Raw genomic sequence first — 23,466 nt, forward strand, 5'->3', positions numbered from 1 at the left:
GCTTTGGTTCCTGTGCTTTAAAAAAATAAGTTGCAGCTCTTTAGCTGAATTTTAAAATGAAACAGGATGGCCACAAAGAAGTCAGATGTCCAAGTCAGGACACTCGGAGGGCTACAGGACGGACCCACAAAAAAGCAAGATTAGCTCAAAAGTAGTATTTCTTAAATACTGCATTTGAAGGATAATAATAGTGGTTGGCTGCCACCAGGCTGGCCCCTATGAACGCGAAGTTTACAAAGGGAAGCCGGGGCGCGTGTGAATATGCCGCACGGACAGGTGGCCCGGGCTCCTGGGCCTCAACCACAGAGCCCTCTGCTGGCGCTGGCCAGGGCTCCTGGCACAGGCCTCTGCTCTGGGGGGGCCCGAAATGGAGCCCCGAGGTCCCCCAGGAGAACCCCTCATGTGCCCCTTCCCCCTCAAGCCCCACCCAGCGGAGCCCCAGCACCCCGAGACTGCTGGGGGGTCTGTACGTGGCCTCTGTCACCTGGTGACCTCAGGCCCACGACGGCAGCAGATTGGAGGTGATTTCTGCCCTTACTAACCCGTGCTGCCTGAGCCCGTGGAGAAGACACGCGTGTGGTAACGGCCTGGAGCAGCTCCCCAAGGGGTTACCAGGCCGAGGACACACCCACCGCTCACCTCCTTTCCCACTCCCAGGTGCGCCCGGCACCCCGTCACGGCCGCCCCCCTCACACTGCCTTTCTCTTCAGCTCTGTGGTCCACAGAAGACCTGGCAAGAGGTGCGTTTCTAATTATGAGGCCAGCACAGGACGACGGGGGAACAGGCCTTCCTCTTCAGAAAATATTGCTTTAAGATTATTATTATGAAATAATGCATTTTCAGTACGAAAGTTTTAGAAATACAGACAGGCAATAAGAAAAAGAGAAACCCCAGAACCCCACCTTCCGGCTGTCACGAGCTGCTGTTCCGGTGTGTCCTGTGTGAACACAAACCAGTGAATCAATGCAGCTGCAACCGTGAATACACCCAGTACCTGCCGAATCGTCCACATCGACGGGACCGCTGGGACCAAGGAGGAGGGGGGTGTGGGGGACAGAAGGGGTGGGGCTCCTCAGAGCGGGCCCTGGGAGCGTGTCCAGTGAGAGGGCTCCGAGGTTGGGGGGTGGGCGCCTGCCTGCCCCCGCACAGACCCTGGGCTCTGGCTCCACGTGCCGCTCTAGCAGGTGACAGCGCAGGCTTCAGGGCAGGTAGTAACCTGAAACTCTGTCTTCAGGGTGTTTCTTGGACTGACTGCGGACACGGGAGGAGAGGGCAAGTAACGAGGGACCCAAACCAAAGTGCAAACCAACCTCCTTCTATGAAAACGGGGGCGGGGCTACAAAGCAGGGGGCAGCGGCGGGGAGGGCGGGGCACCGAGGAGGGTCTCGGAGGCGGAGTGCAGTGGTCACTTGGGAAGGGGAGTCCTGACCCACGAGGGGCAGAGGGACCACCTCGTGCAGGGCTGCTGGGCCAAGGGACAGGACGGGAGCCTGGCCACAGGGCTGGGGGCTGCTAGTCCCCCTGAGGGTCATGGCCTCAGGACCTTCCTTCTAGAGGCCTCAGGGGGGCTGGGGTGCAGTGTGGGAGGTGCAGCCTTTAAGACGGGAGCACAAAGTGTACCCCACCCCATCTCTGCCCGCTAGGGAGGATTCTGGGGACGTCCCGGTGCGGTGGCACGCGGGTGACCCTCCCGTCCCCTCTGGACCCTCCCTCCTACCTGTTTTGAACCAGCCGTCCGAGGTGAAGGCGGTTTTTGTTTCCTCCGGCTTGTCCCAGTATTCCCGGAACACAGAGGGCCCCCTGACCAGGAGTTCCCCCTCCTTCTCCTCAAACCCTGGGGTCACCTGCAACGGGAGAGAGAGGAGGGCGTCAGAGCTCGCCCCTCCAGGGCACGTCTCCACCTGCCCCCGCCCCTCCTGAGGCCCACATGCTCTCCTGAAGTTAGACACTTGGGTGGGAAAGACGGCAAACGCAGCTTTCCATGCCCACCTCGGTCACGCCGGCCGCCACCTCCGCGCCTGCCCCGCCCGGGGGGCTGTCCACCTCCCTTCCCCAGAGCTCGCTGCTGGGCCCCATTTGCCTGCCTGTCCACCTCTAAGGGCCACGCTCCCGTGAAACTCTGTCTTCAGGGTGTTTCTTGGACCGACTGCGGACACGGGAGGAGAGGGCAAGCTGCCCACACCTGCCGTGGCTGCTGGAGAAGCTCGGGGTAGGAAGGGAGCCCACAGGGCAGCCCGTTAAGGAGGGAGAGCCGGGCACCTAGGAGAGCAAGGTGGTCAAGAAGCAGGGATCTCAGCGTTTCCCCTGCTGGGAGCACAGCGAGGGCGGGAAGGGGGCTGCGTGTCAGAGGACACAGAGTCGATGTCTGTGATGCCAGGAAAGGATACGGCGGGGCAGCACCACACGCTGCGGGGCCCAGCGAGGCCCCCAGGTGCACCCGCGCTGGCTCCGTGCTCACAAGGTTGGCTGACAGTGACAGTAACTGTGACCCACGAAATCAAGCACCGTACAGGCCTGTTCAGCTCATCAGCACCCACCTGGGAGAAACTTTTCTGGGGAAAGAATAACCCCCTCTTTTTAAAAAAATCAGAGCCCCTTTGAAATGTGCTGTAAAATCGTCTGAGTTGTTTGTCTGAGGCCTGGACGGCAAGCTGAACGCCCCCGGGGCCGACACTGCAGGCAGAGGGTGAGGAGAGTCTGCCCCACAGCAGCTCTGTTCCCAAGCCTTGCTGTCGACTCATCAGCCTGGTTCTCACACAGGAGTGATGTCACCCAAGGGGACCGGGCTGCAGGTTCTGGACCCAGCCGAGTTCCTGCCATCAGCCTGCTCAGAGGAGGTGTTTGTTTTTTCAACTAAATTGCAGGCTTTATTTGTATTTCACCATTTTTTTCCACTGCCATCCTTTATCTCCTCCACTGCCAAGGTCAGCCTGGCCATGGGGTGGCACACCTGCAGGGCAGGTATACATGGCAAGGCAAAGGCTGTGAAAATAATCTGACATGGAAACCAGCCCCAGAGATGGCAGGTTGGAACTGGCAGACTTAAGTCAACTAGATAATAGGAAAACAAAAATACCAACATCCTCCACTGGATGTGAACAAGATCCAGAGTCTCATAACACAATATTCAAAATGTCTAGGACACAATACGAAATTGCTCAGCACATGAAAAGCCAAGAAAGCGTCAACTCTTATGGAAAAAGGCCATCAGTGCAGGACACCATCAGATGGCACAGATGTTGGGAGTGCCTAAGAAAGATGTTAAAGCACATATTATCAATGTGCTCCAACAAGTAAGGGCAAAAACACTGCGAATAAGTGGCAATATAAAGCCTCAGCAGAGAAATAAAAGACATAGAGCAGAACCAAATGGAAATTTTAGAACTGAAAAACACAACAACAGAAATAAGAAAAATTTGCTGGATGGGCTCAATAGCAAAATGGAGATTACAAAGGAAAGAATCTGAGAATTTGAAGACAGAATAATAGAAATTACCCAATCTGAACAACAGAGAAAAAACTATTGGAAAAAATAAACAGAGTCTCAGAAGCCTACACCAATACCACAAGGGCTAACAGTCATGCTACTGGATTCCCAGAAGAGAAGCTAGGGGCAGAAAGATATTTGATAAAATTTGGCTTAAAACTCTTCAAGTTTGGTGAAATACATTAATGTACAGATTCAAGAAGCTCCATGAACCCCAAACAGGACAAGCCCAAAGAAATACAAGTCCAGACACATCATAATCCAATCACTGAAAACTAAAAAGAAAGACAAAAATCTTGACAGCAGAGCATAACTTAGAGGCATTCAAACGACTACTGACTTCTCAGCAGAAACAATGGAGGCCAGAAAAAAGTGGAATAATATATATTTTTTAAGTGTTGAAATACCTGTCAACCCAGAATTCCAAATCTAGTGAAAATAACCTTCAGGAATGAAGATAAAGTAAGGACATCCTTAGATGAAGAAAAAAGAGAATTTGTTGTCAGCAGATCTGACCTAAAACAATTACTACAGAATGTTCAGTCAGAACAGAAATGACACCAGAATGAACCTGGAAGATCAGAAGTGAAGAAAAAGCAACAGAACTGGTAAATATCTGGTTGAATAAAACTGACTATTCTTTTCCTCATGAGTACTTTAAAAATATTTTTGACCATTGAAAGCAAAAATTATAACATTGTTTAATGGAGCTTACCGTATACATAGACATTATGTATGACAACAACAACCTAAAAGGGAGAGGGCAAAGTGACCCACAGAGTGGTGACAAAGGTCCTTTGCTCCACCCAACTGTAGTGAGGCTCCTGAACCTCCTCTAGGCCCATGTGTGCACTTACTATAAAATCCAGTTTTAGGGGACTTCCCTGGTGGCGCAGTGATTGAGAATCCGCCTGCCAATGCAGGGGACACGGGTTCAAGCCCTGGTCCGGGAAGATCCCACATGCTGCGGAGCAACTAAGCCCATGCGCACAACTACTGAGCCTGCACTCTAGAGCCCGCGAGTCACAACTACTGAGCCCGTGTGCCACAACTACTGAAGCCCACACACCTAGAGCCCATGCTCTGCAACAAGAGAAGACATAGCAATGAGAAGCCCACACACTGCCACGAAGAGCAGCCCCCACTAGTGGCAACTAGAAGAAAGCCCGTGCACAGAAACGCAGCCAAAAATAAATAAATAAAATAAATAAAACATTAAAAAAAAACCCACTAACCTCATTTCCATAAAGACAAGCAAAAAAAAAAGAAACCTTTAAAAAAACCTCCAGTTTTAGCAAGAACTCGGCTAAGTCAGTGTAGTGAGAGCCCCTCCGCCCTGATATCTGCTCACCCTCATATCTGGCCGGGTTCCTCATCCCCCACCATCTCGCAGTTGATGTCTGACCACCTGGCTTTCAAAGATCCTGTTAGGTCGGTTTAGCCAGAATCCCCCTGACCTTTGATGTTTCCTCTTAGCAAATTTCCATCCAATGACTCCACCTGCTCCTTGGCTGTGAACCCACACTTGCCAACGCTGTATCTGAAGTTGAGCTCAATCTCTCTCCCCTTCTGCAAATCCCACTGCAGTGGCTCCTACACCCATCGTGATGGTCCTGAGTCGGCCTCATCATCTTTAACATGAGTGATGATTAATTTTTCTTTGACAGTACAAGTAGTAGGAGTTCTGTGTTCTTCTGGAAGTGTCAAAATGTTGAGTCTAAGTAGATTTCAAAAAGTGAAGTATGTATTTTGTAGTCCCTAGAACAACTACTAAAAAACTAGAAGACGTGTTCAAAACCTCAACAGATAAATTAAAATGGAATACTAAAAAATGGACCCCAAAGAGGGCAGTTAGAGGGAAGCCAAGCAATGAGAAACCAAGGGACTGAACAGTAAGCCAATAACAAATGAGAGGCTTAAATTCAAACATATCAATAGTCACATTAAATGCACACGGCCTAAACTTGCCAATTAGAAGACAAACTTCAGATCAGATTAAAAAACATACATGATCCAACTATGTGCTGTCTGTAAGAACCTCATTTCAAATACAGTTACATGGTAGCTTAGAAGCAAAGGGATGGAACAATATATACCATACAAACATCAGTCAAAAGAAATGGAAGTGGCTACATTAGTACCAAACTAAATAAACTTAACAGCAGACTGTTAGCAGCAGCATTACATGATGATAAAAGTCAATTCACCAAGAAGGCATAGTAATTATAAGTGTGTGTTCACCAACCAACAGACTTTCAAAATTCATGAAACAAAAAACTGATAGGAGGGGGCCTCCCTGGTGGTGCAGTGATTAAGAATCCACCTGCCAATGCAGGGGACATGGGTTGGAGCCGGGGTCCAGGAGGATCCCACATGCCGCAGAGCAACTAAGCCCGTGTGCCACAACTACTGAAGCCCGTGCACCTAGAGCCCGTGCTCCACAACAAGAGAAGTCACCGCAGTGAGAAGCCCACGCACCGCAATGAAGAGTAGCCCCCGCTCGCCACAGCTAGAGACAAGCCTGCATGCAACAACAAAGGCCCAACGCAGCCATAAATAAATAAATAAATAAATTTATAAAAAACAAACTGATAGGAGAAATAGACAGATAATTATAACTGGAGAATTCAGCACTCCTCACTTGGTGCTTGAACTAGTAGTCAGAAAACCAGCATGGCTTTGAGAGACCTGAACACCACCATCAACCTTCTTCATCTAACTGACATTTACACCCCAACCAAAACTAGCAGAATACACACTCTGTTCAAGTGCACTAGAACAGTCACCAGGAAAGATCACATTCTGGGCCATAAAACACAGCTTAACATGGGCTTCCCTGGTGGCGCAGTGGTTGAGAGTCCGCCTGCTGATGCGGGGGACACAGGTTCGTGCCCCGGTCTGGGAGGATCCCGCGTGCCGCGGAGCGGCTGGGCCCGTGGGCGGTGGCCGCTGGGCCTGCGTGTCCGGAGCCTGTGCTCCGCGACGGGAGAGGCCACAGCAGTGCGAGGCCTGAGTAATGCAAAAAAAACAAAAAACAAAAAAACACAGCTTAACAAATATTAAAAAATTGAAATAATATCAAGTATGTTTTCTGACCGTAGTGGAATTAAACTGGAAATCAATAACAGAAAAATTGAACAACACACTTCTAAATTATCCATGAGTCAAGAAGAAGTCTTAAGGAAAATCAGAAAATTAGAAAATATTTTGAACTGAATGAAATTAAAAAACAACATATCAAAATTTCAGGGGTAAAGCTCAAGCAATGTTTAGAGGGAAGTTTATATCATTAAATGCATATATTAGAAAAAAAGAAAAAAATCTCAAATCAATAACCTAAAGTTTTACCTTAAGAAACTAGAAAAAGAGAAAAATAAGCCAAAAGCAAGCAGAAGAGAAGAAACAATTAAGATAAAAACTAAAACAAGTAAAAATTGAAAAGAGGGACATCCCCGGAGGTCCAGTGGTTAAGACTCCACCTTCCAATGCAGCGGTGCAGGTTCGGTCCCTGGCCAGGGAGCTAAGATCCCACATGCTGCGGGTTGCGGCCAAAAATTAAAAAAAGAAAAAAAATTGAAAAGAGAAAAATAATGGAGAAAATTCAATGAATCCTGAAGTGAATTCTTTGAAAAAAGACTTTAAAAAGGGATAATCTTCTAGCAAGAATAACAAAGAAAAAATAAATAGAAGACACAAATTATCAACATGAGTTGTGGGAAGCGTATCACTTCCGACTATGCAGACATTAAAAGGTCAATAAGGGAATAATACTGTGAAAAACTCTATGCGCATAAAGTATTCAATTTCTCAAAAACCACAATCTACCAAAACTCACCCAAGATGCAATAGATGACCTGAATAGTTCTTTAACTATTAAAGAAACTGAATTCATAGTTAAAACCTCCCAAAAGGAGAAACCTCCAGGCCCAGATGGTTTCAGTGGAAATTCTATAAAATACATAACACCAATTATATACAATCTCTTCCAGAAAGTAAAAGAGGAGGGAATACCTCCCAACTAACTTTATGATGCTTACATTACCTTGATGCCCAAATCAGAAAGAATTTGCAAGAAAAGAAAACTACAGACCAAAATCCCTCATGAACAGAGATGCAAAGATCCTCAACAAAATGTTAGTAAAGCAAATCCAGTACTGAATAAAAAGAATGACCCACCACAGCCAAGTGGGGTCTGTCCTGGAAACACTAGGGAAATCATCTGTGCAGTCCACCGTATCATCAGCCTAATGAAGAAAACCCAATTAATGCAAAAAAGACATCTGAAAATATCCAAAATCCATTCATGATAAAAAACACTCTCGGACTTCCCTTGTGGCACAGTGGTTAAGAATCCGCCTACCAATGCAGGGGACATGGGTTCAAGCCCTGGTCCGGGAAGAGCCCACATGCCACAGATGGAGCAACTAAGCCAGTGTGCTACAACTACTGAGCCTGTGCTCTTTGCCCGCGAGCCACAACTACTGAGCCCATGTGCCACAACTACTGCAGCCCACATGCCTAGTGCCTGTGCTGTGCAAAAAGAGAAGCCACCACAGTGAGAAGCCCATGCACCGCAACAAAGAGTAGCCCCCGCTCGCCACAACTAGAGAAAGCCCACGCAGCAACGAAGACCCAATGCAGCCAAAAATAAAATATAAATAAATAAAGAAATTTATATGTTAAAAAAAACCTCTCAGCATATCAAAAATAGAATGGAATCTACAAAAAGCCTATAGCTACTGTCATGCTTAATAGTGAAAGACCAAATACTTTCCTCATAAATTGGAAATAGGACAAGGACATCCACTGTCACTATTCCTATTTGGAATCATACTGGCAATCCTAGTCAGGACAATTAGGCAAGAAAAAGAAATAAAAGGCATACAGATTGGAAAAGAATAAATAAATCTGTTCTATTTGCAGAAAAAAAATTGTGTATGTAGAAAATCTCAAGGAATTAAAAAAAATCCTCCTAAAACTGAAAAACAAATTTACCAGGATTACTACAGGATACAAAGTCAATACACTAGAATCAACTGTATTCCTATACACTAGTGATAAACAATTAGAAACAAAAAACCAAAAAATTCTACATTTACAATCGTTGAAAAAAAAGAGGAAGAGGAGGAGAAAGAGATGGAGAAAAGAAGAAATACTTAGGTATAAACCTAGCAGAACATGTTCAGGATCAGCATGCTGAAAATCTCACACATACACTCCCCCACACCCCGCCCCAAAGCAGACCTAAGTAAATGGAGAGGGGCACCATGTTCATGGATGGAAAGATTCATCAAGGTAAAGACGTTAATTCTTCCCAAATTGATCTATAGGTTTAATGCAACTTTGACCAAGAACCCAAAGGAGTTTTTGTAGAGACAGACAAGCTATTTCTAAAATTGGTATGAGCAAGCAAAAGAACTAGAATAACCAAAAGAAAAAAAAAAAACTGAACAAGAATAAAGTCCGTAGAATAAACACTACAATTCTGAGGCTTACTATAAAGCCACAGTAGTCAAGACTGCTGTATTGCAAAGGAACAGACACACGTATCAGTGGAAGAGAATATATCATCTATATGTGAACCTGCTGAAATATGTAAAATTGATTTTTGACAAAATTGCAAAGAAGAAAGGGTAGTCTTTTCAGCAAACAGTATTTGAACAACTGGATATGGAAAAAAATAAGCTCCAACTAAATTTCATATATAATGCAAAAATTCACCAAAATGCACAATAGATATAAATGTAAACTGTAAAAGTATAAAACTTTCGGGAGAAAACCTTTGTAACCTGGAGTTAGAGATAACACCAAAAGCATGATCCATAAAAGTAAGAGAAAGAGAGAAATTAGACCTCATGAAAATTAAAAACTTCTGCTTTATGAAATACAAGACAATGTAAAGACAAGCCACAAACTGGGAGGAAACATTGGCAAATCACATATCCGACAAAGAACTCTTGAAACCCAACAGTAAGAAAGGAACCGGAGGGGAAGTGGGGAGAGCAAGAAACACCAGGAATCCAGCTCCCACCTGGACAGCAACTGCACAGGCAGGGTCTGTCTGATGTAACTATTCTTGAAACCTGGAGTCTGTTGAAGGCTTGCAACTTCCAGGGGAAGGCTTGGAAGGTAAACTGTGGTTAATTTTGGTCATTTTCAGCTCTTAGCACTGTAGCAGCTACCACTCCCCCTGCCCCCGCAGGCAGCTGTGCATGTATTCCTAGAGCAGCTTGCACACAGACTTTGGAAGCCAGGGTGGGCAAAATGGACGCAGATCTTCAATAAGATTATGTCAGCAGATTTCTCATCAGAACTTTGGAAGCCAGAAGCAGTGCACCCATATATTCAAAGTGCTAAAAGAAAAAAAAGGTTAGCAAAGAATCCGATATCCACTAGAAATGTTCTTCAAAAGTGAGGGAGAAATTAAGACACTTCCAGATAAACAAAAGCTGAGGAAGTCTGTGACCACTAGACCTGCCCTGCAAGAAATGCTCAAATGAGTCCTGCAGGTTAAAAGAAAGCACCTAGTCAGTATACTGAAGCTGTATGGAGAAAGAAAGATCTCAACAGAAGTACATACATGCACTATTACACATTGTTTTCTACATGATTTAGGAGACTAACACATTTAAAAAATTATCAGTGTAAAAACTAGTATTACAAACTCTGGTTTGTAACTCCAAATCTTGTTTTCTACATAATTTAGGAGACTAATACATTGAAAAGAATTAATTTATGTTTTAGGGCACAGAATGTATAAAGAGGTAATCTTGTGACATCAACAGCTGAAAGGGGTAAAGACGGAACTGTAAAGGAGCAGGTTTTTGCATGTTATTAAAGTTAAGCTGGTGTAAATCCAAATTAGGGTTAACATGTTTAGAATGATAAATGTCATCCTTGGGGCAACCACAAAGAAATTAGCGGGAGAAAATACACAAGAGGAAATGAGAAAGGAATTTAAACATTTCACTACAAAAAATCAACTGAACACAAAAGAAGACAGTAATGCAGGAAATTAGGGACCAAAAAAAGCTACATGGCACACAGACCACAAATAGCAGAAGTCAGCCCATCCTTATCAGTAATTACTTTAAACGTGAATGGATTAAATTCTCCAGTCTAAAGCCAGATTGGTGGAATGGATAGAAAGCCATGACCCACCAACAGAAGACCCTTGAGCAACGTGGGGGTTGTGGGCAGAGACTCACCACACACTTGAAAATCTGCATATAACTTTACAGTCAGCCCTCTGTGTCTGTGGCTCCACATTCATGGATTCAACCAGCTGTGGATCGTGTAATACGGTAGTGCATGTTTACTGGAAAAAAACCCCACATATAAGTAGACCTGTGCAAACCCATGTTGTTCAAGGGTCAGTTGTATAGCCTGCCTACAAGAAACTCACTTGAGGGGGCTTCCCTGGTGGCGCAGTGGTTGAGAATCTGCCTGCTAATGCAGGGGACACGGGTTCGAGCCCTGGTCTGGGAAGATCCCACATGCCACGGAGCAACTAGGCCCGTGAGCCACAACTACTGAGCCTGCGCATCTGGAGCCTGTGCTCCGCAAAAAGAGAGGCCGCGATAGTGAGAGGCCTGTGCACCGCGATGAAGAGTGGCCCCCGCTTGCCACAACTAGAGAAAGCCCTCGCACAGAAACGAAGACCCAACACAGCAATAAACTCCTACCCCCAACATCTTCTTTAAAAAAAAAAAAAGAAACTCACTTGAGATCCGGAGACACAGGTGGATGGAAAGTAAAAGGATGGATCAAGATATTCCTGCAAATAGCAACCGACCCAAACAGACCAGGGTGGCTGTACTAATATCAGAGAAAATAGACTTTATTCACACACCTAAGGACAAACCATCAAACTATATGAAGCAAAAAAACTGACAGAACTGAAGGGAGAAATGGGCAGTTCTAACTGAGTTCCATTCCACCTTAGAAATCCACATCCCTGTGTCCCCTTCCTCAGCACTCCCCAGCACTGGGTGCCCTACAGAGACCTCTTATCACAGTCACTCTTCTGTCTCAGGGCAGGTATTCTTGGTATTGCACATCACCTGTTCAAATCATTTTGTGCTTGCGTCCTGACGATACCTACTGTGTGCTAATCTACAGACACGATCACCCAACCCCGTGCTGCGTTCACTCCACCTCCTGTCGTCTGTGGACCCTCCCTTTATTCCTCCATCATGCTGGACCCACAGCCAGGTGCGTGCTGACCGCATGCGAGCAGGCCTGTATGGTGGGCAAGAAGCAGGGACCATAGCTCATCCAGTCAGAGAGGACTTCCTGCCCACCCCCAGCACTGAGTCCTAGATTTCTGATTTCATACAGTAAGAAAAGATATTCACAATCTTCTTCCAGGCAAGTTGCATGAAATGCAAGATACGAACTTTTGAACCCCACGGAACATTTTTTCACGTTTAGCATCTCTGAAATCGGGCTGTGCCTCACTACAGATGGGACGTGGATTTGGTGGACAAGGATGACCACTGTCCACGGACACTGCTCTGCCACTTCCCGTGGCACACAGACCAGCCCCCGAGCACAGGAGCTGCTGGCATGCAGGCTCTGTGGCCACAGACACGCAGAGCAGTCAGGGTCTTCTGGAACCGAAACCAACTCTTTGAACTGAATCCCCTCAAGACCCCTCACCTACTCAGCACAATCCCACTCAACACTCCACCTGAGCGTGTTCTTAGGTTCATCTAACACACCCATCATGGGTTCAATGCCAGAAAGACACACCCACCCACCAATTCTAATTTTTGTACAGATCTGCCAGGGAGTCTCTGGTCTACAGAAAGCAAGTATCAAGAAACTAAGACATGGGACTTGCCTGGCGGTCCAGTGGTTAGGACTTCACCTTGCAATACAGGGGGTGCAGGTTCCCTGGTCTGGGAGCTAAGATCCCACATGCCTCACAGCCAAAAAACCAAAACAGAAGCAATATTGTAACAAATGCAATAAAGACTTAAAAAAATGGTCCACTTCAAAAAAAAATCTTTAAAATAAAGAAACTAAGACACGTCGCCATTTTCTTTATGCCAGAGAAAGACAGGGCACTTTTCCATTTCTTCGGGGAGGGGGAGCGTGAACCACCGATTCGAAGTTCTGATAACAAACAACCTAAACAGTGCGTAACCATAAACGCTGCCTTCGACTAAAATCCGTCCTGCGTATCACCAGGTCACAGGCAGAGCCAGGGTGCTGCAGGTTTCTGCTGCCATGCCTCAGAACCACTTGGAGTTACACTACCCGTCCATGGGACTGGGCGGGCAGTCCCCGTACTCTGGGGACCCAGCTTGGGTGCAGGGGGCGAGGCACGCATCCAGAACCCGGACTCCCAGCGACTGCATGGCTTCAGACCACACCTGCCATCCACCCTGCAGTGAAAAGTCTGGCTGTCCTCACAGGGGACCCCGTTCGGGCGCATAGGAACGTGTTGACCCAGGGCACCCGCACCTGACACGTGTACTCCTCGTTCGAGGGCCACTCTGTCGTTGGGCAGCCAGGGTCGTGCCCGAGAGCTGCCGGCGTGAGAACACATGCTTCCTCATCTGAAAGCATCTCAGAGGCAGGAGTTGCTGTAAAGTCCCCGGTGGAACCATGACACAAGCTCCAAGGAGGAGGAGTTGAGCTGGCGGAAGGTGTGGGAGCCCAGGTGAGGGGGCAGGACCGGGGCAGGGGCGGGACCGGACACACCGCAGGGCCTGTCCCCAAAGGCCTGGTGCCTCTTGGGCCGTGGGCCCCGCTCCCAATGTGTCCTGATGGGAGGGCTGTGTAGCTCACTGCCCACTGCCCAGCCCCAGGACAGGAGCCGGTCCTCACAACACGGAGGATGAAGCCAACAGAGGAGGCGGGGTGGCTCCAGGGGGACATTAAAAGCACATTTGGGGGCAGGCAAGCGGCACAGGGGGGCTAAGCGCTCCAGATGCTCACCTGGCACGTCAGGGGGCCAACTGGACCCGCTTTCCCGTGTGAAAGTCCTCATTTAGGGTCCTGCCACCTCCTAGCAGGCCCTTGGAAAAGAGGTAGTGGACCCACCTCACCCTAAGACGCAGAAGCACACGGCTGACGATGGTCAGCTGCTTGTCTGAAGTGAGTGCCTTTGTGGGGACAGCACCCCACCACTCATCGCAGAGCAGAGCGTGCCCAGGCCTCACAGGGCCCCTGTCCCCGTCCCCACCTCCATGGTCCGTGCAGCAATCCATGGTCCATGGCAGCGACAGGGGAAGTGGCGAGAGGGAGCACGGAATAGGCGGGTGGTGGGGGGAGCACAGGCACCCACAGATCAGCCCACTGTCCAGGGCGGCAGCTTGCACGTGGGCCACACGAAGTAACTGATTTTAAGGGGATAAAGGGAAGCGGCGCTCGCTGCCGCTGTCCTCCTGCCCCAGCTTGTCCCACACCCCACGTGGGTGTCTGCATCCTCTGCCAGACAAGAGGTTTCCACGTAAGGCCTGGCCACCTCTGCGTTACATGGCAGTGTGGCCTGTATCTGTCAATGGACCCGTCTCTGCTGGCTGGCATTGGCTCTTACGTAAGCGAGCAAATTGAAACAATAAATAAAGAGACAACTACACCTCAATAACTAAATTAAAAAAAAGAGAGACCACACCACGTGCTTGCAGAGTTTGCCAGCTGGGAGGAGGGACACACAAAAAGAAGCATCGCAGCAAACAAAGCCCCCTACCCCATCCCCAGGGCCTCACGGGAGACGGCAGAGGACACCGTGAAGCTGGAACCACCTCACCGGGGCCAGGGGACCCTCACGTTGTGGGGAGGCTGCCCGCTCTTCCAGCCCCTGACGTCCCGCCAGACAAAGCGCAAGACTCAGGAAGCGATGGCTGCAGAGCCGTGGAGGCTGGGGCACCGGAGAGCCCCCAGGCCGCCGACCACGGACCACCCAGCGCGGCCAGGGCACCCGCACACTGGGAGACACAGACGGGGTTCCACAGCAGGAGCGCAGCCGTGCTCTGCAGGGTGGGCAGGTGACCCTGACCGTACCCAGGACGAGGGAGCATCCCCTGAGCGTCTGGCATCGGCCTCCACAGTCTCCCTCTGCCCTTGCTCTGGGCCGGCAGGAGTGGACCGGATTCTCCCTGCTGCCTGGGAGCACCCCTTGGCCCAGGTACCCTGTGCCTTCGCAGGGCTCCCGTCCTCCCTTGGGCCTCCGCTTTGCGGGGTAGACACAGGCCCGAGAGCCCCCTGGTCACTACTCCTGATTCTCGGCGGTCAGTTCCTGCCAGAGAAGCAAGAGCTCTCAGGCTTCGGAGGCGGGAGGACCCTGACCGCAGCACTGCACCGCCTGGTGGGCGCCATCACCGCTGCTGCGTTTCCTACCCCAGGCTCCAGCCCAGGGGGGCTCCCCACGTGCTGGCTGGAGGAGAGAAGTAAGGAAGGGAGGATGGAGAGGCCCCAGCCACAGGCCCCACAGAGAGGTCGGGCCCAGAGACGGCTTGGCCCACCGCCAGTCCTGCCGCCCCGCCGTGGGCTCAGCGCGCACGCCTGCTACGCTGCACACGTCTCCTTGGTCAATGCGCCTGCGCTGACCTTGCGCCTGCCACTCGGATCAAAGGGCCTGTGACCATCAGGCTTAGGGGGTACTTCCAAGTTCAAGATGTGCCCTCATGACAAGCAAAGAGGACCCTGACCCCAGAGAGCCTGCAGTGGAGGGAGTCGCCACGCGGCGTCATGGGGGGTGGGGGTGGGGGGGCGGGCATAGCGGCAGAGGGCGGAGCGCCAGGCAGTGAGAGGAGGGCGCTGCGGAAGCCCATGCTGGCCCGCGAGGTGCCCTGGCAGAGGACAAGTGCACCGGGAGAGGGCGAGCGGGCTTTCTTCACACTGGTATTTTTTCAACTTTCCTGTAAGTTTGAAGTGATTTCCAATTAAATGTTAACAAAAACCTTGAACCACATCGCCCGCAGCCCCGCTGGTTTCAGAACATGAAAGAGTCCCCGCGTCCGGACCTGCCGAGCGCGGGCGGCGATCAGAAGAGAGCGGGCGGGTTTTGGCTGCGAGTCCCGTCAGGGACACAGCCAGCACCTTCCAGGCCAGGCGAGCAGCCAGCGTCCTCCTCACGGCCACCCTCAGCAATGGGGAGTGCCTGTGAGGTCTCAGAAGCCGGGAGCAGGCGCTTCCTCAGCAAGGCCTGAGCCCGGTTCTCCTGCCTTTGGGGCGCACCCCATCCCGGCCCGTCCTGCGCAGCACGGGGACCCAGGCGGAGGCTCCACGGAGGTCTCGCCCGCCTGAGCGTGGAATCTGGCCTTGTTCCCCTCTAAGAGTCCCGGGGGCGGGGCGGTGAGCAATACCCCCAGCCGGAGGCAGCTCCTGGGGAAAGCGCACGGGAGGGGGGGAGTGCCCCTGTCGCGCTCCCGGCAGCAGGGAGGGGGAGGACGGCGGTGGCCTCTCACCAGTCCGGGGAGCGAGCCCAGGCCCAGGCCCACCCCAGCCCCCTGGGGCAACCGGCCTGTGATTGCGCTCTCCGCCCCGGGCCATCATCGGCCATGGAGATGGCTCCCTTCTGGACCGTGTGTCTCACTGACCCCTCGACTGAGTTGGAAACGTTCTAGAACACGCTGCCGCGAGCTCCAGGTCTCCTTACCTTCACGTTTATGGGGCCTGGCTTGTGGCCAGTGGATCGTCATCCCTGCTCTGTTTCCACTGCCCCCGAGCCCCCACACCGTGGACCACGCGCTTCCTTCTCTGACTGTCAAGATGCTCAGGGCCAGGCTGCCACCTCCTGTTCCGAGCGCGTTTCAGTGAGGAAACCCCTACAGACCCGAGCAGGAGCCAGGTGAGGGGGCGCCTGCTTGCCCCAAGTTGTTAAACTTCAGTGTGCCTGAGGAGGGAGACGCTGTCCACCCGCACCTCCTCTCTGGCAGCATCCCTGCCACACCCAGCATTACAGGTGCTCAGGCAGGGCGGTGCAGGGGCCCCCCGCCATCTGTGCTGCTACTGCCTGATGGACCCACATGCCCCCGACACTCCTCTGCTGGGAACCTCCTCCCAAGCGGGGTCCCTGGAACGACACCGAGAACCGGCGGACTGAGCATCCAGCAGAGGGAAGCAGCCCCATTCCTGCCAGGAGGGCTGGACGCTGGGACAGGTGACTCGGGTGTGAGCAGAAGTCCACGAGGAGAGAGGACCGCAGGGCACAGGCCAAGAGCCAGAAAAGGGCCCTAAGCCATGGGCGTGGCTGACGGCCGTGGACCAGCTGGGTTGATGCAAGAGCCCAGACAGCAGGCAGCCAGGGAGCGAGAGCCATGGCTGGGGACCTTGAGGCCACCCTGAAAGCTGCCCACACACGTGGACGGGAGCGAGGACCATCACATCTGGGAGGAGAGGCCGAGAGGCACGAGCCCAGCAACGAGGATCCGGGTGAGAGGTTGTTGGGTAAACGAAACACATACTTCTTTTTTCTTTTTCTTTTTTTTTTTTTTTTTTGCGGTACGCGGGCCTCTCACTGCTGTGGCCCCTCCCGTTGCGGAGCACAGGCTCCGGACGCACAGGCCCAGCGGCCATGGCTCACGGGTCCAGCCGCTCTGCGGCATGTGGGATCCTCCCGGACCGGGGCACGAACCCGTGTCCCCTGCATCGGCAGGCGGACTCTCAACCACTGCGCCACCAGGGAAGCCCAACACATACTTCTTGATGTCATTTTTCATAAAATTACAGTAAAAACCACCCAAGTTCCACCTACGTCTTGAGCTAAGACATTCAACAACCATCTCTTGAACGCTGCCATTTCCCACTGCAGACCGAGGCCCACAGGGGCAGGGCCTGTCCGCCGCCCCTCCTGGCACACGTGAGAGGCAGTATCGCTGCTACTTTCAGGTTTTAAAACTTCTCAGCGTGACAGAAGTCAAGAGAATGCACATCCGCTGTGGAGGAAACAATCTCTTAAATCAAAATTCCACTTCCTACCAAAACCGAACCTCTGCTATGGCCCTGATCACTTATGACCAGCAGACCTGGGGCTGTGAAAGTCCCCACTGGAACAAGACAACAGTCCTCTCTTCCCCTTGCGCTCCGGATCTTAGAACAACACAGAAAGCAGGCAACAGTGACTTCCCAAGTGGGGAACCTCAATTTACAGCTTCCGTGAATTTGTCCGAATGGGCGACTGCAAGGCTGGGGGCCGCTTACACTGGCGGCGTCCGCCCCGAGCGGTCGCCGGCGTCCCGCCAGCGCAGAAGTTTTAACAAGATCCTGTCGACAATGTTCTCTGCTTTAACTCGGGCTCTCCTAGCTGAGGCGATCAGGACCCATCTCAACGTGGCCCAGAGGACGGAGCCCGGGAGGAGCCCGGCTGAGCGCGGGGAGCCCTGCCGGGCCTCACTCTGCTCTGCACCGTCCACATGGCAGGCAACGCCCAAAACACCAGCAGCACCCTGAGTCGAGGCCAGCCAGCGGCGCCGCAGTTCAGGGGCCGTCCCCGAGCGGTGGGGACTCAACCTCTGCCGTCGGCCTGCTGGGTGGTCGTGGCCGTGTGATGCCCACGTGCCGCCGGAGAGAACACAGGCGCTCACCTTGGTGTCCTCCTCATTTCCCTCTGCGTGGACAACGTAGGGGTAGCCGTCCTTCTGCAGGTTCTCTGACACAATGCGCACCTCGACGCCGGGCAGCGGGGTCCCCACGGAGCCTGCAAGGGGCGGGGAGGCACGAGGGAAAGAGGCGGTCAGCGGGGTTCTGAAGGAGAGAGCTGCACACTGCGGTGCCCGGACCTGCCTGACGTCACGTGCACACACGGAGGTGGGGGGATCCCGCGTGGGTGTCACGTGCACACACATGGGAATCCCGCATGGACGTGGTGTGCGCACACAGGGGTCCTGCCCCGTTGTCACGTGCACACAGAGGGGCGAAGCCCCAGCAGCCAAGAGCACAGCCTTAGGCAGGACACGCAGAGCAGCCGCCAGGGCTCCAAACTCCCTACAGGGCCTTCAGGTCACTTCGGGAGGGCCGCCCGGCACCCAGGGCAAGATGCAAGGGCGCTTCTATCTCACTGGAGCACCTGGCTGAGCGGTCAGGGCACAGATGACTGCAGTTTGTCGCTGGTGAGGGACTGGAGTGGGACAGATGCCAGAGGGTGAGCGGGTCCTCATGGCAGGGGTGATGTAGCCAGCGTCCTGGCTCAGTTGTTAGGTGCCTGTTGTTGGCTCAGTGGCTTCAACCCTGTGTGGTTATAATCAGCTTTTGAACCTGCAAAGGTTAGGGCAGGTGGTGGCCGCAGTGGAGTCCCCGTGGCCACTGAATAGCTGAGGCGGGGCAGAGATTCCAGGGCCAAATGCTTCACTTCAAGGTCTCAGGCCTTTTTTTTTTTTTGCGGTACGCGGGCCCCTCACTGCTGTGGCCTCTCCCGTTGCGGAGCACAGGCTCCGGACGCGCAGGCTCAGCGGCCATGGCTCACGGGCCCAGCCGCTCCACGGCATGTGGGATCCTCCTGGACCGGGGCACAAACCCGTGTCCCCTGCATTGGCAGGCGGACTCTCAACCACTGCGCCACCAGGGAAGCCCCTCAGGCCCTTTATTTTAACTGTTATCGATGAGGACTTGTCACAGGAGAAAAGTCCCGGGAAGCCCACTTGGCAAACTCCACGAGCTGCTTAGTACTCTGGGACCCACACGCCTGGAAGAGTCTGTGACACGGGGCTCTGTCTGCTAGATGGCGCCGCCCTGTCCTCCTCAGCCTGTCTTCTGTCTGAGGTCCTGGGGGCCGCCCCCACCGCGTCTTCCTCCTCCTTCCTCCCCTCCTTCTCTTTTGCTTCCAAAGATTTAAAAACTACAGTGAAATCCATATATGATGCAGCTATTCATTATAAAGCCTAGGATTCAGGGGCATTCAGCACATTCACAACATTGTTGCAGTATCACCTCCATCTAGCTCCAGAACTTTCCATCAGCCCAGAAGGCAACCTGTCCCCGTCAGCTGTCGTATCTTCCCCCCACCCCAGCAACCACTAACCCACGCTCTGGACTTGCCCCCTGGATGTTGTGTATGAAAGGAACCACCAGGCATGTAACCTTCTCTCTTCCTGCTGGTCATCTACTTGGGGCCAGTGGCTGCACGAGTGCCAGGATACTCAAGACCGGAGACAGCCTGGAAAAGGAGGTGTTCCATCTCAGCTGCAGACAAGACACGAGGACCAGAGACAAGACCTAGGCTGTGAACATGAGCTGGGTCCAAGCCCTGCCCTCCTGCAGGCTCTGCAGGACCCGGGGCCAAGGCGGCCATAGTCCCGACACTCGGGATGTTTCCCGGCAGACCTCAGCGCCGTAGCTTCCCTCTGGATCTGTCTCCAGTGAAGAGTCTGCCTTAGCCCCGTCGTCTGCATTGCTCCTCCTTGGACCTCATGGTCTGTAAGGACCGGCGGGGCCACAGCTCTGACTGCTTCGTTATAGACCAGGCCCAGGCATCTTGGAGATTTTTTCCAAGGTCTTCAGATCACTCCCAACTGCTCCCATTTTATGGCCAAATGTCAGCAGGCTGACCTAGGTTTTAGTCCTCAGTGTGTGTGTAAAAGCCACAGAACAAAAGGTTTAAGGGAAGAAATGGGTTGATAAAGTGCAGAAGAGAAAGGCCATGTGTAAGAGGACATCGGTCGGGCCCACTGGGCTGATGGTCCTCCTTCCTGGGTTCCCAGGCAGTAAGTGGATTTCTTGCTGTGTGAAGGAGATGTACTGTGAATTGATTTATCACTTTCTGAGACTGGTTAGGATGATTTCTTTAGTATGTGCCAGAAGCAAAGAGTTCCATGAACACACCTTGAGCCATCAGGCAGAATGTGATGATTCATCAGAAGGCACTTCATTAAACTAAGTACAGAATCTTAAGCATGAGCAACCACCTTGCTCAGGAGTGAAATCTGCTCTTCTTCCCCTTTCTTCTGAGCTCTCGTCCCCGCAGTGGTTGTGACGCCTGCTCAGGCCCAAGCCCTCCAGACAGCGACGCCTCCTGAAGTGTGAGCCCTGGGGATCCTCGGAGTACGAAAGCCCCTCCATGTCCCTCGTTTTGTGTTTGTAAAAAGACACTTTAGTCTCCTAAACCTTCCCTGAGATCCAGAGAGCAGACTGAGGCAGTTACTAATTAGAGAAATAGAGGAACACAAAGACAAAGAGAAAGCAGTTACCTCAGAGCTCAAACAATAAATCGGTAATAAGACAAAGTCGTACCTCCTCGTCAAGAGACGTACACACTAATCTGATGCACATCTTGGAGTTGTTCTGCATGAACTAAGGCCCCCACCCGGGTGGAGGATGGTGACTACATGCTGAGACCCCCAGACTAGTTGGAACCAGAAGGCTGATGACTGATATTCCTGGGACACCACCCTGTTACCTCACCACCAACCAATCAGAAGAATGTCACACATCCTGCAGCCCTCCCCGCAAATGTCGCCTTTAATAGCCCTCCCCTGAAAGCCATAAGGCGTCTGGGTCCTTTGAGCACCAGCCGCTTGTTCTCCTTGCTTGGATCCTGCACTTTCCTTCACCACAACCCAGTGTCAGTAAATTGGCTCAGTTCAGTAACACTTACAGAAAGGAGGAAGCAGCGGCTCCATCCAGGCGCTGGGAACACAGGGAGATGCGGGCAGATGCTGTAGAGAAGGGAACCCTACGGGATCTGCTGTGGCCTCCAGGGAGGTGAGTGGCTGCCCTCAGTCCCACGGGACTGACAGTCACAGGGGCATGTCCCCACTTACCCACAACTTCTGTACAACTCGGCTGCAAACTGGGGGTTCCCTGGGCCCCTCCTGGGATTAAACGGTTTGCTAGAGCGGCTCTCAGAGCCCAAGAAAACAGGTCACTTCCTAGAATACCAGTTCATTACAAAGGATACAAGGTGGGAACAGCCAGATGGAAGAGACGCCTCTAGCAAGTATGTGGGTGGGTGGGAGTCTCTAAACTTGCACACTCTCCAGGCACATCACACTCTAACACCAACCCGTGTTCACCAGCCTTGTTTGGGGTTTTTATGAAAGTTCTATTATGCAGGTACAATTAATTAAATCATTGGCCATTGGCTTGATTCAACCTCCAGCCCCTCTCCCATCCTAAGGAAGTCAGGACTGTCCACCCTATTCAATGAAACCTGAACTGCTAAGAATGTCTATAAAGAAAATACTGACAGGGCTTCCCTGGTGGCGCAGTGGGAATCCGCCTGCCAATGCAGGGGACACAGGTTCCAGCCCTGGTCCGGGAAGATCCCACATGCAGCAAAGCAACTAAGCCCGTGCACCGCAACTACTGAAGCCCACACGCCTAGAGCCGATGCTCTGCAACAAAAGAAGCCACCGCAATGAGAAGCCTGCGCACCACAGCGAAGAGTAGCCCCTGCTCGCTGCAACTAAAGAAAGCCTGCGCACAGCAACTAAGACCCAACACAGCCAAAAAATAAATTTATTTAAAAAAAAAGAAAACGCTGACAGAATTACAGCACCTCTACCACAACGGTGGCATTAAAATCTCCACAGGGGCTTCCCTGGTGGCGCAGTGGTTGAGAGTCCGCCTGCCGATGCAGGGGACACGGGTTCGGGCCCCGGTCGGGGAAGATCCCACATGCCGCGGAGCGGCTGGGCCCGTGAGCCATGGCCGCTGAGCCTGCGCGTCTGGAGCCTGTGCTCCGCAACGGGAGAGGCCACAGCAGTGAGAGGCCCGCGTACCGCAAAAAAAAAAAAAAAATCTCCACAGAAACGCCTATGATTTGTTAAAGTGAGGTCTACAAACGGCAGCGACTTTTGTGTTAAGGCAGGGCAGCTGCTCAGACCCCAGAAACCCCCACCCCTACCCCAGTGGGTGGAACAGAGCAGGGTCAACCAGGCAGGGCCAGCCTCCTACACCCACCTAGATGGGGTCCTGCCCACACCGCGTGGACATGGCCCCGCCCAGGCCGCGTAAGGCTGCCCCGCCCACGCCGCGGGTTCCCAGACCACTGGGCGCGTTCCCCGTTCCCCCAGACACTGCGTGACGCTGCCCCGCCCACACGGCGTGACGCTGCCCCGCCCACACCGCGTGACGCGGCCCCTCCCACGCTACGTGAACGCGGCCCCGCCCACAACGCGTGACGCTGCCCCACCCAGCCACGTACACGCTGCCCCACCCACACGGCGTGACGCTGCCCCGCCCACACCGCGTGACGCGGCCCCTCCCACGCTACGTGAACGCGGCCCCACCCACACTGCGTGACGCTGCCCCGCCCACCCCACGTACACGCTGCTCCTTCCACACCGCGTGCACACTGCCCCACCCACGCCACGTACACGCTGCCCCGCCCACACCGCGTGACGCTGCCCCGCCCACACTGCGTGACGCGGCCCCTCCCACGCTACGTGAACGCGGCCCCACCCACACCGCGTGACGCTGCCCCGCCCACCCCACGTACACGCTGCTCCTTCCACACCGCGTGCACACTGCCCCACCCACGCCACGTACACGCTGCCCCGCCCACACCGCGTGACGCGGCCCCTCCCACGCTACGTGAACGCGGCCCCGCCCACACCGCGTGACGCTGCCCCGCCCACACTGCGTGACGCGGCCCCTCCCACGCTACGTGAACGCGGCCCCACCCACACCGCGTGACGCTGCCCCGCCCACCCCACGTACACGCTGCTCCTCCCACACTGCGTGCACGCTGCCCCACCCACGCCACGTACACGCTGCCCCGCCCACACCACGTGACGCGGCCCCTCCCACGCTACGTGAACGCGGCCCCGCCCACACCGCGTGACGCTGCCCCGCCCACGCCACGTACACGCTGCCTCGCCCACAACGCGTGACGCGGCACCTCCCACACTGCGTGCACGCTGCCCCACCAATGCCTCGTGAAACTGCCCCTCCCAGACTGTTGGACGCGTTCCCCCCGACACCACGTGACGCTGCCCCTCCCACATCACGTGACGCAGCCCCTCCCAAACCGCGTGACGCTGCCCCGCCCATGCCACGTACACGCTGCCCCCACACTGCGTGACGC

General features: G+C 52.9%; 1 protein-coding gene across 1 annotated transcript in view; it reads right to left on the bottom strand.

The window, feature by feature from the left end:
* Window positions 1–23,466, bottom strand: part of ACSF3 (acyl-CoA synthetase family member 3) — a gene marked incomplete at its 5' end in the record, with an annotated part of 59,800 nt that overhangs the window by 11,056 nt on the left and 25,278 nt on the right. The window contains 2 exon segments of the mRNA XM_082607658.1: window positions 1,719–1,845; window positions 18,029–18,141. Of these exon segments, the coding sequence (XP_082463784.1) occupies window positions 1,719–1,845; window positions 18,029–18,141 (240 nt within the window).

The sequence above is a fragment of the Mesoplodon mirus genome (genome assembly GCF_964341445.2).
Source record: "Mesoplodon mirus genome assembly, chromosome: 19".
Classification (NCBI taxonomy): Eukaryota; Metazoa; Chordata; class Mammalia; order Artiodactyla; family Ziphiidae; genus Mesoplodon; species Mesoplodon mirus.